Source organism: Triticum aestivum, chromosome 2A, assembly GCF_018294505.1.
Source record: "Triticum aestivum cultivar Chinese Spring chromosome 2A, IWGSC CS RefSeq v2.1, whole genome shotgun sequence".
In the NCBI taxonomy this organism is placed as follows: Eukaryota; Viridiplantae; Streptophyta; class Magnoliopsida; order Poales; family Poaceae; genus Triticum; species Triticum aestivum.
The window spans coordinates 779,286,239-779,302,595 of NC_057797.1; the positions used below are offsets into that span (position 1 = coordinate 779,286,239).

Below are 16,357 nucleotides of genomic sequence, written 5' to 3' on the forward strand. Positions count from 1 at the left end.
TCACGCCTTTGTCTAGGATAACCGAAAAGGATTGCCATTTAGATAAACTTATTGAAGGTTTGTAAAAACTTCCTTTATAGTCTAGCTTTTCCCATAGCAATGTTTTTGTATACCGTTTTTGTATACCAGACACGTGTCCAGTGTTGCTTGAACCTGTTAGTCAAAATAGTTGTGTTAACAAGCCTTCGGCTTCCACCTCCTAAGCCAGGAGCAAATGAGGATTGCTCCTGGTGTCATCCCACTTCAAGGGGACCTCTTTAGGTGCAAGGCAATCCAGCCTATTATATTGGTCTATAACACAAGCCGAACACGGAATATATATTTAGGTGCTTAATGCAGCCAGGGTTACGATCAGGGAAATCCTCCAGTGGTTCCCTTGCCCAAGGTGTTGTCTTTATGACTCTTTTTTTGCGTCGTTGGCTCGCTTATTTTCGAGGAGGGCTGACAAGCCTTTCGTGGCTCGCAAAGTAGGATCAAGTCTGTGGTATTCCCCCTTAAGGGGTTGCTATTTTCACTTCTTTCGTGCTGATGACTTCATGTGTTTGTGACTGCTAGCTTTTGGCTTCTCCCACATGAGGTACTTAACTTGGGTGACCCAGAGATAACAATCGCAGAGGTGCTCTCGTTACACTCTTAGCCGAACGTGTGAAAACATAAGGGATATACATATAGGAGCCTGGCAACCTAGCTTGGCATAAAGTCACAAGTCGAAATCGATGCATGTTATGGCTTAAGACGACTTTGAAGGGTCGGTGTCAGCTGAACAGGTGGCGTGGGACGAGCAGCTCCGGGTGCTTTGATAGGCCCGAGAAGTTGTGGCCGAGGTGCTATACAATGTGCATGAAAAAAAGCAGACATAAAAACATATTATTTTTTATGCAAATTTATTTTAATAATGTATTTAAAATTGTTAAACATGTATAAAAATGGTCTTGATGTATACAGAAAATATAGACATCACACAAATGAATTTTAAAAATGTTAATCATGTATTTTAGAAATATTAAAGATGCATCAAAATATATTCCCGGTGTAACTAAAAATTTACATTGTGCGTGTGAAAAAAATAGACATATATTGAAGAAAAAGGGAAAAGGAATAAGAAAAAGAGAAGTGGGTTCTTTTTTGTTTTTCATGTCTCGGCTCCATCATCTCGGCTCTTCTTCTTGGGCCAAGGCCCTCTCTGAGTATCCCACCCGGCCACTTGGTCGAAACCCTAAACCTAGGTCACTCACAACAGAGGAAAGCGGCGGCGGCGTCGGCGGCGGGGAGAAGAGATGCAGATGGATAGCGGGCAGATCTCGTCCGTGGGCAGGGAGAATAAGGATTTGCTGGACGCTCTGTATCGTCACCGTGAGATCCTAAGGCTCGAGACCAATTTGCTGAGGGGAGAAATCGCGTCCCGGAATCTGGCGACCGTTGCTGGGAAGAAGGCCCATCTGAAGAGTCATTCCGACGGAAGATCACTCTCCGGCGCACCATCTCAGTTGGTCGAGCAGTCGTCCGTCCATAGGATTGCGGATTTGCCACTGGTGAGTTTGCCCTATCTGGTTCCCAATCAGGAGGAGGCCCTCGATCTGCTCTTGCACGAGACGCACAAATTCGCCTACCGGCTCCAATCTCTGAAGAAAGAATTCGGTGTCACCATCCCTCTGGAGAAGCTCAGATTGCTGCTTCTCCTCTCGCAAGAATGTTTCAGAATCTCCAAAACCATAGGGACGCATGGATCGCCAGTTTCTTGAGAATCTTCTGAGGATGCTGAAATTTCTCTCTTCAATGAGCGCCGTATCTGCTGGGAAAATACTTGGGGCAGTCCTGTGTTTAGGTGTGGCAGCTTCAACGACATAAGTAACTTCATCTTGTTACTCAGCTTTGCTTCTTCTTGTACATTAGAAAATATTCTAGTCCCTTGAATAACGGTTTTCTAGATTTATTTAACACTACCCACATTGATGCTGCAGCCACACTGTCTCCTATGTACTTCACGCACTCTGCACCCCGTGTCATCGAATCCACTCGCTACATCACCAAGGCCTTGCAGATCTACTCCTTCAAAATCTCTGACCTAAATGGCTACTGGAAGTGGCCACTCTGTGTGTACGGCGTGGTCGCTGCTCGAGACGCTGTGGACTGTAACCGCAACCTTCTCTTCTCTCGCTCCAGGGCTAACTGCCAAGTAGTCACTGAAAAGGTATGTATGCTATGCAATGTTTTTTCCCCTTCCTCTTCCATGCATGTGATCTTTTGTAATTATACTAGCAAACATAGAAACTTAATATGTCGATATGGCTCAGCTGGTTCTTAAGTAAGAAAAGCATAGCTTGATTATTATTACTCTTGGCTGAAAACAACCTGATCGAAGCAACACATTTCTTTTATCTGGTTGCTACACTTTACAATTCTACCTTCGGTAATATTGAACAGATTTCCTTCCTTCCTCCTAAAAATCACATGCCCACCTTCATGTGATTGTCCACACACATCTATATGGATGCAAAACAATTATATATTTGATGCCTTTGTACCACAATGATGCAACTTGAATGTTCAATTGGGTGTCTGGCTTCTACTTTTTTCAGTCAATGAGCACACATCTATGTGGATGCAAACAATTATATATTTGATGCCTTTGTACCACAATGATGCAACTTGAATGTTCAATTGGGTGTCTGGCTTCTACTTTTTCAGTCAATGAGCACACATCTATATGGATGCAAACAATTATATATTTGATGCCTTTGTACCACAATGATGCAACTTGAATGTTCAATTGGGTGTCTGGCTTCTACTTTTTTCAGTCAATGAGATACAATATTCAGTTAACAAGATCCAATATTTTGGCGTCTTTCCAGGCAGGGCCAGTCCTGTTCTTCTAGGGGCCCCTGGGCGATCGACTATTAGTGAGAAAAGATGCTAGATTGCATACCTGTATTTATATATCCAAATTACTTTTTGATTTAAACATGGGATGAAACATCAACAACTAAAGTTTCATTTGCAAATTAAGGTGTAAATAAGTGAGGAAAATATCCAAGACGGCACAAGTTTCAGCTACGGACTCTTGATTCCAAATAAATGAAAATAGGCGTTCTAATGGAAACAAAGAGGAACAAACATGCTAACCAACTACCAAGTAGCCTCTAAGAAATACGTGATACAGATAGACTTTTCTTAGTACACATTCTTACAAGCAAAGAACAGGAAGACCGAAGACATCAATCTGACTATGAACCTGTCTCCAGCGCTCCTGTTTTCCTCAAAGTAGGACCTGCACAAACAGATTGTAGAAGTAAAAAATAGTGATTCAGTAGAAGCAAGAAATAGACTACTAACAGTAGAGTGTTCATTGATTAAAAGAAACTGTAGAGTGTTCAGAGTGGAAATAATTTGAAACTTACATGATTTCTCTGAGACCTTGAACCACCAGGCTAGCTTTTGTTTTGGGTTGTTGCAGATTGATATATCTGCAACTCTTGTGTCGTTGGTGCTGGGATGGGAACTACTTGTAGGAGGCCATAAGAGCTGTGAAATTAACAGTGAATGGAAAAATCATGGTCAAAGGCAAAAGGCATTGATTACTGTAGTTCTTTGGAAATTGGAATCTAATAAAGAAAGAGGGAAGAGGAAAGGAAATGTCAGCCGCGTGTGTGCATTGTGATTGAAGCAACGTTAGGATGGTTAGGTAACTCCAAACTGGGCCTGGTAGTTAATAACTAGTTGCTAATGGGCTGTGTTGTAACTAATGTGTACATGGTCTGGGCCCCTTCTGGGTGCGGGCCCTTGGCCGTCGCCCTTCTTGCTCCTGCCCAGGGTCGGGCCTCCTTCTAGGAAAGACATCCTATCTAGCTAGCTACTTGAGCATTCACTGGCGCTTAAAAAGAGACATCCAAGTCAGAAATAAAGATAAGAGGAAAAAAAAGTTCTAGCAGGAGCAAAACACCTAGTGCGTGCACCCGAGCAAAAAGCAGGTACTCCCTCCGTTCCTAAATATTTGTCTTTCTAAAGATTTCAACAAATGACTACATACGGAGCAAAATGAGTGAATCTACACTCTAAAATATGTCTATATACATCCGTATGTGGTAGTCCATTTAAAATCTCTAAAAAGGCAAAAAATTAGGAACGGAGGTAGTAGCATGCAGATTGACTATGCCTATGCATCTAAACTAAATAAGTAATACTCCCTCCGTCCCAAAATTCTTGTCTTAGATTTGTTTAGATGCGGATGTACCTAATACTAAAACATGACTTGATACATACGTATTTAGACAAATCTAAGACAAGAATTTTGGGACGGAGGGAGTATCTAGTTTGGTTAACTTTGCTGTGTGAACATATCTTGCAGGACAGAACCTTTATACTCTATCAGTCTATCTATAGTTTGTTTACTGAAAATGGGAGCTTGTGTTCCATTTATGAGAAACCAAAAAGTCATTGAGTTTGTTCCTAAGAAAAGTTGTGATGGTCTATTTAAATTTACACCTTTGTAATACTCTCCATACTATCTCATTATATGTTTGTCCGTTTCAGTTAAGCATTAGTAATGACAATGATGATGTTTGCAGGATCCTTTTTTGCACTTGACTGGCCCTTCTCGTGCAATTGTGGCTGACGAACCTGTTGACTTTGAAGTCGAGCTAAAGATAAAATGTGGAACAAATCAGTCCCAAGATATAGCTTTGATCAGTTCTACTTACCACTACACTTCTAGAGGTGATGCTGCTTTTTTCTCTGGCCGCTCTTGTTCGGCAACGTTGAGCCTTGAGACAGTTCCTAGAGCGGCCCAGGCAACTATATTGTCTATTCGAGTGGTTGGAGGAGTGTCTCTTTTCGAATTTGGAGGCCGGGTTGCTTGCTCGTTCTCTACTGAAGAGTATGTTGATCCCACATGCGAGCAAGTTGTGCTGGTTGAGTCTGCTGAAAAGATTCCTGAGGATGATGGTTACCTTACACTGTCAAGGAAGGTTGTTACGGCAGGACTACAAGGAGGATTGCAAGTTGCCATACAAGCCTATGGGGGATCTGACCGTCCATCCGTATCCGGTCTTCTTTACTTCCCTTCCCAGTATTGCAGGGTAAGTCGGCGCACATGCTTGGTCGGTGGCTTTGAGGTGGAGGTAACTGTTGCTTGGTCGTGGTTTGTACAGGACAAGATGGAAATCTTGTGATCAAGGGATCTACTACCTATCTTGCCCATCTACTATGTATCGCTACTCGTTAGTAAAAATGTTTGAATTATTTGTATGTCGGCCAGCTATGCAAGTAGGATGATGTCCCAACCAGGATGATGTCCCAACCGTTTGTGTTAATCTGATCTGACTATTAACTTAGTGTAGGGAGTACTACTGTACTCCCTCCGTTTTTATTTAGTTCGCATATTAGCTTTGGTCAAAGTCAAGCTTTGTAAGTTTTGATTAAGTTTATAAACAAAAATATTAATATGTATAATAAAAAATTCGATACCACTAGATTCATTATTGAATGTACTTTCACATCATATAGATTTGTTATGGTAAATGTTTATATATTTTTCTATAAACTTGGTCAAACTTTGCAAAGTTTGACTTCGGTCAAACCTAATATGCAGACTAAATAAAAACAGAAGGAGTATGTTATACTTTGGGTTGGTTTGTACCTTTAGTGCATTTAATTTCCCACCTGCTGCCATTGATGGGTTGTTTGTGAACATTGCATAATGCTCCTCCGTTCACAAATATAAGTCTTTCTGGAGATGGGTTGATGGTGGAGGTTCGGTCCGTGTTCCTCGCTGCTTTGTGCGGTGTCGGTGGTCCATGACTGTGGCTACGACGGCGAGGTGCTGTGGCAGCGGCGGTGTGAGGCTACAAGGATGCTGCTGCCCCAATCCTTGAAGGTGTGGAGATGGGTGTTGATACGGATGAAAATCTTGCCCGGTTTTTGCCGGGCCGGTGGCGATGGCACCTGCGGGTGTCTTTCCCCTCCTTGGAGGCGTCGCCGAGGCGTGCAACCATCTTCGTCCCTCGCTTGGCGTTGGTTGTGGTCTTCGGGTGAAAGCCTTGATTCTCAGAATCGGCACGATGGCGGCGTCCTCAGATGATGTCCCTCTGTTGGGAGCATTGTGTCTGGAGACACGGTTTGGAGACTCTTCGTCGTGCTCCTCCGGTGTTCGTCGCTGTCCATGATCGATCTTTTGTGGCGAAATGTACGGCCGCCGCTTGTAACTCCAAGACGTTCTCTTTCTTGGGTATGATCGAGTCCCACCATACACCTGCCACCTCCTTTAGGCATAATGGGTGGGTGGTGCGTCGACAAGGGAAGCTCGATGGGAGTTGTTGTTTCTTCGTATGTGACCGGTGTTGGTCGAGACGCAGCTAGGTGTTTTCTGTTTTGGACAGACACTCTTGCATTGTACTAGTTGTTATGGTTATGGGTGGAGTGGAGTTCTCACTATGCTGGTTGTTCGCAACATGTTGTAGTCGTCTTGTATTTGTAATTCTCTCTTCTTCTATAAAGCTAAGGTATGCAATTTGCGTACTTTCGAAAAAAATTAATTACATACGGAGCAAAATGAGTGAATCTGTACTAAAATATGTCTACATACGTAGATTGTAGTCTATTTAAAATGTCTAAAAAGACAAATATTTAGGAACGGAAGGTGTATATTATTAATCTCTGCTCGATTCTTCTCCTCTTTAATATTGCGAGGCACAGAAATTAGAGGCTCTCCACTTGTCACTTGGTCTTTCATAAACTACTTCACTTGCATTTTACAACACCCTTCTAAGTTGCCGCTGCTATTACCTAAGAGCATCTACAACCGGTCGATCCGTCCAGTCACTAATTGGTCATGATTTTTTGGCTCAGACGGGCTCCTTAAACGGACCTCAAACGCCTGGGCTGACTGGCACCTTCCATATCCGGCTCAATATGAGGCGGATATGGGGGCGTCCGGGCACGCCCGCCACATCGAACCTAACGGCGCGGTCTCACCGCAAATTGCACCAAACCCATCCCCTGACTTGTCGGATTTATTTGATATCTCCTCTCTTCTTCCTCCTCCGCGTCGTCCGTCTCGCAGCTCCGCCGCTGCCCGCGCTCCGTAGTCGTTCCTAGCCTCTATGCCTCCAGCTTCGACAAAGCAGTTATGTCGCCGCCAAGAATGTCTTTGTCGGCCCGAACGCGAGCGAGGTACTTCCGGCAACTCTCTGGCTCCGCCTTGCGCTTGATGTGTTCGACGCATTGTCTGACCGGATTTTTGTGAGATTTCGTTAGGGAAAACGATGGATTCCGATGCTTCGTCGGATGAGCAGTATGGACCGATGGAGCTTGATCAAAGGAGGATTGTGTATCCTCAATTTGAACATCCAGAACCAAGGACTGCTCATGAAACACCTACATAAAATTTACAACAAGCATGATGTGCCTTGGATTACTTTGGTATGGGATTCTTACTATGATAACATTGTGCCACAGGCCACTGTACTGACTGGGTCTTTCTGGTGGAAGGATGTTTTTAAGTTGAATGACATGTATAGAGCCGTTGCATCTGTTCACATCAACATGGGTGATACAGCTTTGTTCTGGCATGATGCATGGCATCTGGCTGGTTCTTCTATGCCTTTAGTAAGGAGGCTCCCGAGGTAGTTTTCTTTTGTTAAAGATGATAAAGTCTCGGTCATGGATGTGCTCCAAACTCAGGACCTCGTTTCCATGTTCTATCTGCTAATCTGCCCATCTCCCAGGAGGCTGCTACTGAATTGCATATTCTAGAAGCTTGGCTTCTGAATTTATAGAGAGACTCACTTCTTCCTGACCAATGGGTTTGGCCTTCCAGATCAGGATCTTTCTCAGCTAAAGGTTTTTACACTGTCATGCATTCACACATGCCTACAATTCAGCCATGCAAATGGTTATGGAAGAGCAGATGCACAATGAAAATTAAGGTCTTTGGCTGGCTGTTGTTTTTTGATAGACTCAACACTAAGGATATGTTGGTAAGAAGGCACTGGAGATCACCAAATGGTGATAATATTTGTGTTATATGTAATGCATATGTTCATGAACATAGGACACACCTGTTTTTTCAGTGTAACTTTAGCTGCAGGGTTTGGAATTATCTTCGAATTGATTGGACACAGGGGTCTGATATCCAACAATGCATATTTCAATCCAAAACCAGTTTTGGGCATCCTTTCTTCTTTGAGGTGATGCTCACAGCAGCATGGAACATCTGGATCTTAAGGAATGGAAAGATCTTCAGAGGGGAGCAAGCTCGTTTTGCTGCCTGGAAATGTAAATTTGTACATTGATATTCTCTTGTTAGCTCATAGGCTTAGTGATAACATCAGAAGACAGCTCATAGCTTGGGTCAATGCCCTTTGTAAATATAGGTAGGTTTAAGGTAGGTTCTAACTTTTGAACTTCAGCACCTTCCAAGTGCTTGTATAGTGTTGGATTGTTTTATTTTCTAATAAAGGGCTGTGGGGTTTTACCCCACAGTAAATATTCAAAAAAAAAATATGGTCCCTTTAGGGTGCTCAACGGAGTAGAAAATGTGGCTCTCCAACTAAATACGCTCTTATATTTCTTTACAGAGAGAGTATTAGCAAAAAATGAATGGAGTGGTCAGGGATTTTTGGTGGACGAGACTCTCCAACTAAACCTCTTTATCTTGAGGCCTGAGCAGAGATTTGCAAGTCAAAGAAGAGAAGAAGCATGGGCGTCAGGTATCCGGGAGCAGTGAATAAGGCTTTACTTTGTCAATTCGGCATGGAAGACTGTGTTTAAATATCACTTCAATATTAACAGGAGAAGAATCAAGCTGCATTGAGAGCGGCTTCATCTGCTTCCTGTGTTTCAGATCTAAGAAGTAAGGCAGGAACTCGAATACTAATACACTGGAACTCCAGCGTGCACAAACAGATTCAAGCGACTTCAGTTGCAGAATCTGCATTGCAGGTGGAAAGCCCAAGCCCAGGTATTGGCCGCTCAAACTGGAGAGGCTACCTTCTTAACTGACTATCAAACTCTTACCGAGGCAGCGGCACGAAAAGCACCCATGACATTGAACAATCAAATCCAATCTGCATCAGTTTCTTCGGTATTACCCGAATCTTCAAAATCAAAAGGGAGAACAATAAGCTAGCTCATACACATTGCTCAGGATGTATAGTTTTTTCCGACCAAGGCAGTCTGCTTCTACTTGCCCAGTAAAAAGCTGCTTATCAGATCCCTGAATGTGCAAGCACATTGATGTTAGTGACTTGGCTTTTAGTTTCATAAATTTCAAGTTGCAAAAAAAGAAGGTACTGCCTCTGCAAACAAATGTAAGACGTTTTAGATCACTATTTTAGTGACCGAAAACATCTCATATTTGTTTACAGAGGGAGTATCTATGAGCTGCTTGAACTATAGAATGTCTGTCCTTGGTGACAGCTTTGGTTCGATTGTGTTCTGTGACTTGAGAACTCCAGCCATCTACCATACCTGGAGGACACGACACTGGATACTCCAAATTAATTTTCTTCCTTGGGAGTAGATTTGCACCCTTGCAGTCACCACCTTATGATGATTTGGTAGATCACCAGCTCAGACGCCTGACTTATGCAATGTCCACAGACAACCCATCAATGGCAGCAGGTGAGAAATTAAATGCACTAGACGTACCAAGCAACCAAAAGTATAATAACATATAGTACAATATGGTATAGTCAGATCAGATAACACAATATAAAGTCGATACACAAATAACATAGTACAATAAGTTATAGTCAGATCAGATAACAATAGAGAGTCAATACACAAATAGTTGGGACATCATAAGTCTTGCATAGCTGGCCGGCATACAAATAACATACCACTAGCAAACATATTAGATGGGAAGACATCACACTACGCCTGGGTAGAATAACCCTCAATTAGTAAATCCATCTTGTCCCGGACAAGCCGGGACCAAGCAACCGTGATGTCCACCGTAGTGCCATAGACAGAACAACTACCCATAGTTATGTTGCAATCCTGGGGATGGAATTCAACGTCAACTGGAGGTTCAGATCTCCCGTATGCTTGTATGCTAACTTTCAGCCGTCCTTGCAATTGTACTGACACAACACTCCTTGAAAGAGAAATATACCCATCTAAACCATCTTCAGGAATTTTTTCAGCGGAATCAAGCAAAACAACTTCATCACACAAGTGATCATCAACCTCGGCAGAATACAAGGAGCAAGTAACTCGGCCTCCGAATTCAAAAGGCCACCTCCCTTCACCAACACGAACCCCCACGATAGTTGCCTGGACCGTTGCAGCAAGTCGCCCAAGGCTCAACTCTGCACTACACATGGAGCCATGGAAGCATAAAGGTTGCTCTGCACCGTCGTAACGCTTGCTAAGACTCATCAATACTCTGTCTTTGATCTCATCATCGCCCTCAATAATTCTTAGTTCAACTTCGAAGTCAACAGGATCCTCCGCTACAATTGCACGAGAAGGGCCAGTCAAGCATAGGGAAGAGTCCTGCAAGGATTATATCATCATTTTAATTGAATGGAATATTTTGCTGAAGAAGGAAAAAAACACTTCAAAAAAACAGAGGAAAGTGAAGAGAAAACTAAATCTACAACAATGATTACATTTTCAGTGAGTACTTGGCCCCTAAACTCTGACCGACAGAAGAGAAGATTGCGGTTGCGGTCCACGGTGTCCCGGGCAGCGACCTCACCGTACACATAGAGTGGCCATTTGAGGTCATTGTGCAGTCGAGTAATTTTGAAGGAGTAGATCTGAACGGTTGTCCCAGTGACAGCAGCAGGGGGCAGGGTGATACCGGGTGTGTAGTGTGTAAACTGCATAGGACTCAAAGTGGCTGCAGCAACAAAGCCAAAGTGTGAGCTGTCATCAGAAATCTAATAATATGATGACTAAATTGAGCCATTCTCTTACATAAAGAAGAATGAGGGAGGAAGTTGGTGATCTACTTACTGTTATCTTCGAACCGACCGCACTGTCCGGTCTTGCTGATGTTTGTATCTTCCCAGTACTCACGGTGGCGGGCAAAGAGTCGCAGCTCGGTATCCATATCCTCTTTGAGAAGCTCCATTGGGGACTTTGTTCTGTTCTGGTCAGCGCCCTGCTCCACAACAATCTGCTGCTGCTTCTTCTTCTGCTTCCTCTGCTTCCTCTCCATCTCCGCCTGCCTCTCTGCCTCCATCTCCCTCTCATACTCCTTCTCGTCGTCCTCTGTAAACATCATCGCCAACTCATTTTTGTAATGGTTGGGCTTCTCCCTGACATTGGATGAGAGACGAAAGAATTCATGGGACCGCATCAACTCAGCCTTCTTCCTACTCTCCTCCAGTTCAGCCTGATTATCCTTGTTCCATCCCATCTTCTTTTGCTCCTCCTCCCTCTTCCTTTCCATCTTCTTGGTGGTATCTTCTTCCACCTCCTTGTGCTTCTTCCTCTGCTTCTTCTCATCCTCCTTACTCTTGTCCACCCCAGCATCGTAGATATCCGTAGAGATTTGCATTAATTTGGATGTTGTCCTAACCAGCTCGTCGGCCTGGCACGAGGAGATTGGGGCACGGGAACTCCAAAGAAAATGTGAGGTAGATAGCATCCGGTGACCCAAGTGCTCTATGTCTTGGAGGACAAAATCGAAGTAGTTCCCGAGTTCTTTCTGGACGTCTCTAACAGCGTGGGGTAAATGTACCTGCTCTGAGCCGGACTGGAGGATACTGGAGGCTGGTTTGATAATGCTCGCGGCCATGGTTCCCCTTCCAGCGACCATCCACTCTGTTGCTGTTGGAGAGACCCTTTCCCTCCAGTAAGAAATGCTGGGAGTAAGAGAACCGGCCAGATCTTGGCGCTCCCTCTGCAGGGACAGGATCTCCTCCATCAGCATAGATATCTCAGACTGCTGTTTCCCGGATCCCCTGCCCATCTCCAACTCCCTGCCCACGGACGAGATCTGCCCGCTATCCATCTGAATCTCTTCTCCCCGCCGCCGCCGCCGCTCTCTTTCTCGCCTCCGCCGCCGCTTTCCTTCGTTGTTAGTACTGACCTAGTTAGGGTTTCGACCAAGTGGCCGGCTTGGGTGGGATTCCACTACTTGTTCAGTCCAACAGATTCTTGGGCTCACAGTCAAGTTCCACCAAGTTTGGAATCTCATCTCTCTCTAAAAAAAAGTTTGGAATCTCAACAATTGTTTCATATTTAAAAACAATGTTCAAGATTTAAGAAATAAGCATTCTTTGAATTTTTATTCCATGAACAAATTTTGAATTTGAGGAATAGTTTTTAATTTCGGTGAATTTTTTTGAATTTTAAAGATCATTTTTATTCTATGGACAATTTTTAAATTCGTTCAACAATTTTTTAATCAATGAATTTTTTAAAATTTGATGAACCGAAAATGTTCAAGATTTAAAAATAATGTTCAATAATTTAAAAAAAATCACAAAATGAAAAGAAAAAATGAAAAAAGGAAAGGGGGAAGAACAAATAATAATATGTGTAGTAATATAGAAAAAATGAAAATTCTATAGGCCATTCGTATCCCCGATTAGACTAGCCACAATGAGTAGTAATATAGAATGTTACTAGCTAGTCTATATTACTACCTCTATAGCGAGGAGTAATAATATGTGTAGTAACACGCAACACTTTATTTATTAGGCTATAGACTCATCTTGCCTTGAGATGTGTGAAGTTACTCATACTACTAGTAAGACTACCCACAATAGGAGTAACATAGGTAGTAACATCACACATATCTAGATAAAATGGATGATGTGACAAGTAATAAATGAAGAAAGAGAGATATGTGGTAATATAGCTAGTTACTACTAGTATGAGCAACATCACATATATCAAGGCAAGATGAGTCTATAGCCTAATAAATAAAGTGTTGCATATTACCACATATATGTTACTCCCCACTATATAGAGGTAGTAACATAGAGTAGTAACATGGGGCATGTTACTACTCTATGTTACTACCTCTATATAGTGGGGAGTACATGTTACTACTCTATGTTACTACCTCTATATAGTGGGGAGTAACATATATGTGGTAATATGTTAGGGCCTGTTTGGTTCCAAATAAGTCACCAACTTATAAGTCGAAAAGTGAAAAAAGTGACTTATTTTGCCAAACGGAACTGACTTATAAGTCACCCCAACTTATAAGTCATAAGGGCCTGTTTGGTTTCAATAAGTCACCCGACTTATAAGTCAGGTGACTTAAAACTAGTGACTTATAAGTCACGCCTGTTTGGTTGTCACCTGACTTATAAGTCACGCCTGTTTGGTTGTCACCTAACTTATAAGTCACCTGACACACCTTTCCACACCAATCAACATCATGCAGGTGGTGGGATCCACGCAAAAGGGGGTGACTTATAAGTTTTAAGTTGGGGTGGAGCAACTTATGACTTATAAGTTGGGGTGACTTATAAGTCGGGTCTGTTTGGCAAAATAATTAAGTCACTTTTTTCACTTTTTGACTTATAAGTTGGTGACTTATTTGGAACCAAACAGGCCCTAAGTTGCTCCACCCCAACTTAAAACTTATAAGTCACCCCCTTTTGCGTGGGTCCCATCACCTTTACATTAAAAAACAAGGTGGAAAGGTGTGGTCAGGTGACTTATAAGTCAGGTAACAACTAAACAGGCGTGACTTATAAGTCATTGGTTTTAAGTCACCTGACTTATAAGTCAGGTGACTTATTGGAACCAAACAGGCACTTACTACCCATTGTGGCTAGTCTAACTAGCTATGTTACAACTTTTCTCTCTTTCTTCATTTATTGCTTGCCATACCATCTATTTTATCTAGATACGTGTGATGTTACTACCTATGTTACTCCTACTATGGGTAGTCTTAGATAATGATGACCTCACATAATGGCATCCCAACTAGAGACGTTAGCCTAGAACTCAAGTGTTGGCCATAACTATAAGAAGAAATCGTTGGATTTGATGGGATCCTCATATTATCCTACTGTTATTTTTATTTTTAAAGCTTTATTCCATTTTTTGATGCAATTATAGTGTCTTTTCTATCTTAAATGCAAGATACACCAAAAGAGAAAGATTGTCGGCAGCTGAAATTCTAACCTGAAAAAGTTTACAACAGAGATGTTGGAAATATTATCACTTTTCCAATTAGACTAATCCACGAGTAAACAGTAAGCATGGCATAAACGGTATGCATCTCATAGCGATACCTAAGCATACTAGCATGTACAGAACATAGAAGCGAACCATCTATGAGCAGCACACATACGGCTATCACAAGTATGAGTAAATGAGGAATGAACAAATCATACCCTTCGGTTGGCCAGGCCAACGTGGCGGCGGCAGCAGCAGCCTCGGTGTCGTCCGTGGCCTTCTTCTTGGCAGCGGCGGCGGCAGCAGCCTCGGCGTCGTCCGTGGCCTTCTTCTTGGCGGCGGCGGCGGCCATGGTGTCGATGCAGAGGAAGTAGTGGAAGCAGAGGCGGAAGGAGCCGGGGACGGATCAGGAGTAGTCGCATCGAGACGCTCCCCAAAAACCTTATTGCCGTTCTCCCGGGCAGGATCATGAACGACAGGGTTCCAGAGGCACATGCTCTCCCGACCAACCATGCACGCGGTCGTCGGGATGGGGTCGCCGGAGACAGCACAAAGTGAGAAACAGTAGATAACGGCTAGCTTATGCGAGAGGGAGTGAGTGAACCGAACTAGGTCACTCCACTAGTCAGAGTCTTCTTATATAGTCCGTTGGGTAGGAAGTCATGGGCCTGGGCGGAGGCCCACGGCCGAGTCGACGCACTCCCGGGAAGGGAGTCGTCGTTCCCGGAGAAGGGTCGCACACCCGCGAATGGAGTCGACGAATCCCGGGAACGCAAGTCAGCCCACAGTCCAACGTCTCGGACAGTGGCCCACCTGTTAGCGACTCATTAATTAATCCTTGATTAATTAATTCATTCCTAAGCGGGAAAAATAAGTATCGGCTCGGCTCATTCCCGCAACCCGCGGCGCGCGCGCGGCTTTACGAGGCGAGGCGGACGGCGGTGGAGGAGCACACGTGTACCACTTCTCTTCCCAAGGCTCCCAATGGCAAGTGGTAGAACAACCCTTATAAAGGGGTCTCAACTCTCCTCAACTAGCAAGGTGGGACTAAACTTCCCACCACCTGCCATATCATACATGGGCCTCAAGATTAACCAAGAATCATTATTCATATGGGCCTAAAGCCCATCTATGATTCAACAATCCCCCACCAGATCTCGAGGCACATAAGTTTGTCAACTGTTCCAAATAATGTTTGATATATCAGAAATTTCAGTGGAGATTGTTAAGTTGAACTTCCACCTAGAGCAACAGGATTAGACTTCTTCACAACTGAACAATGAACTATGCCTTGAATTGTCAGTTTGGCATGTAGAAGTTTCGCCTATTGTCAGCTGATACATGGCTTCTGAAGGCTAAACCCCATGGTTGGAGCTTATTAGTCATACTCCGTACCTTCTCATGAACTTCCTAAAGATTACCCAATCTCATAGACTATGACCAGCAGCCGGGCTCACATAGGTGTGTTCCTCCAAAGAGTGTTCTGTAGGTTAGCATCTTTCTTACACAAGCTTTGGAGCGCATTAAGACAAAAGTCAGTCTGCCTTGCAGAATTGAGAGTATTATTGCATCTCCAACAGAGTGGGTTTATTAAGGATAATCTTCTTAGTTGACCGCTGGATTGTTTTCCCAGGTCCTAATTCATGGGATCTCCGATCACATAGGTTGGGTTACCCCCATGGCAACTTACGTGGGTCTCATACCCATCTCCCTCGATGCATTTTCTATCACAATATGTGATAGCCCTTTCGTAAAAGGGTCTGCCAGATTCTTAGCCGTCTGGATATAATCCAACGGTATGAAGGAAATACGCCCTAGAGGCAATAATAAAGTTATTATTTATTTCCTTATATCATGATAAATGTTTATTATTCATGCTAGAATTGTATTAACCGGAAACATAATACATGTGTGAATACATAGACAAACTAAGTGTCACTAGTATGCCTCTACTTGACTAGCTCGTTAATCAAAGATGGTTATGTTTCCTAACCATGGACAAAAAGTTGTTATTTGATTAACGGGATCACATTAGTTGAATGATCTGATTGACATGACCCATTCCATTAGCTTAGTATGTTGCTTTTGCTTTCTTCATGACTTATACATGTTCCTATGACTATGAGATTATGCAACTCCCGTTTGCCGGAGGAACACTTTGGGTGCTACCAAACGTCACAACGTAACTGGATGACTATAAAGGAGTACTACAGGTGTCTCCAAAGGTAGATGTTGGGTTGGCGTATTTCAAGATTAGGATTTGTCA

The 16,357-nt window shown here is 43.2% G+C and overlaps 1 protein-coding gene and 1 pseudogene across 1 annotated transcript; one reads left to right on the top strand and one right to left on the bottom strand.

Annotated features, from left to right (window-relative positions):
- The first annotated feature begins 1,209 nt into the window (after positions 1 to 1,209).
- LOC123186713 (uncharacterized) lies at positions 1,210 to 5,398 on the top strand (annotated as a pseudogene).
- A 4,283-nt stretch (positions 5,399 to 9,681) lies between these two features.
- Positions 9,682 to 12,061, bottom strand: LOC123191184 (uncharacterized). The gene is made up of 3 exons (XM_044603971.1): positions 10,960 to 12,061; positions 10,611 to 10,843; positions 9,682 to 10,494 (listed from the first exon to the last, which is right to left on the bottom strand). The coding sequence occupies exons 1-3, from the start codon at positions 11,960 to 11,962 to the stop codon at positions 9,871 to 9,873; spliced, it is 1,860 nt and encodes a 619-aa protein (XP_044459906.1). The 5' UTR covers positions 11,963 to 12,061; the 3' UTR covers positions 9,682 to 9,870.
- Between the last annotated feature and the right edge of the window lie 4,296 nt (positions 12,062 to 16,357).

What these genes read in the sequence shown, in the direction of transcription:
- LOC123191184 (XM_044603971.1), bottom strand. Translation starts at nt 11,962, where the DNA reads ATGGATAGCGGGCAGATCTCGTCCGTGGGCAGGGAGTTGGAGATGGGC. An exon ending in CGGTCGGTTCGAAGATAACA is followed by an intron (nt 10,844 to 10,959) that starts GTAAGTAGATCA and finishes TTGTTGCTGCAG; the next exon opens with CCACTTTGAGTCCTATGCAG. An exon ending in GCCAAGTACTCACTGAAAAT is followed by an intron (nt 10,495 to 10,610) that starts GTAATCATTGTT and finishes TAATCCTTGCAG; the next exon opens with GACTCTTCCCTATGCTTGAC.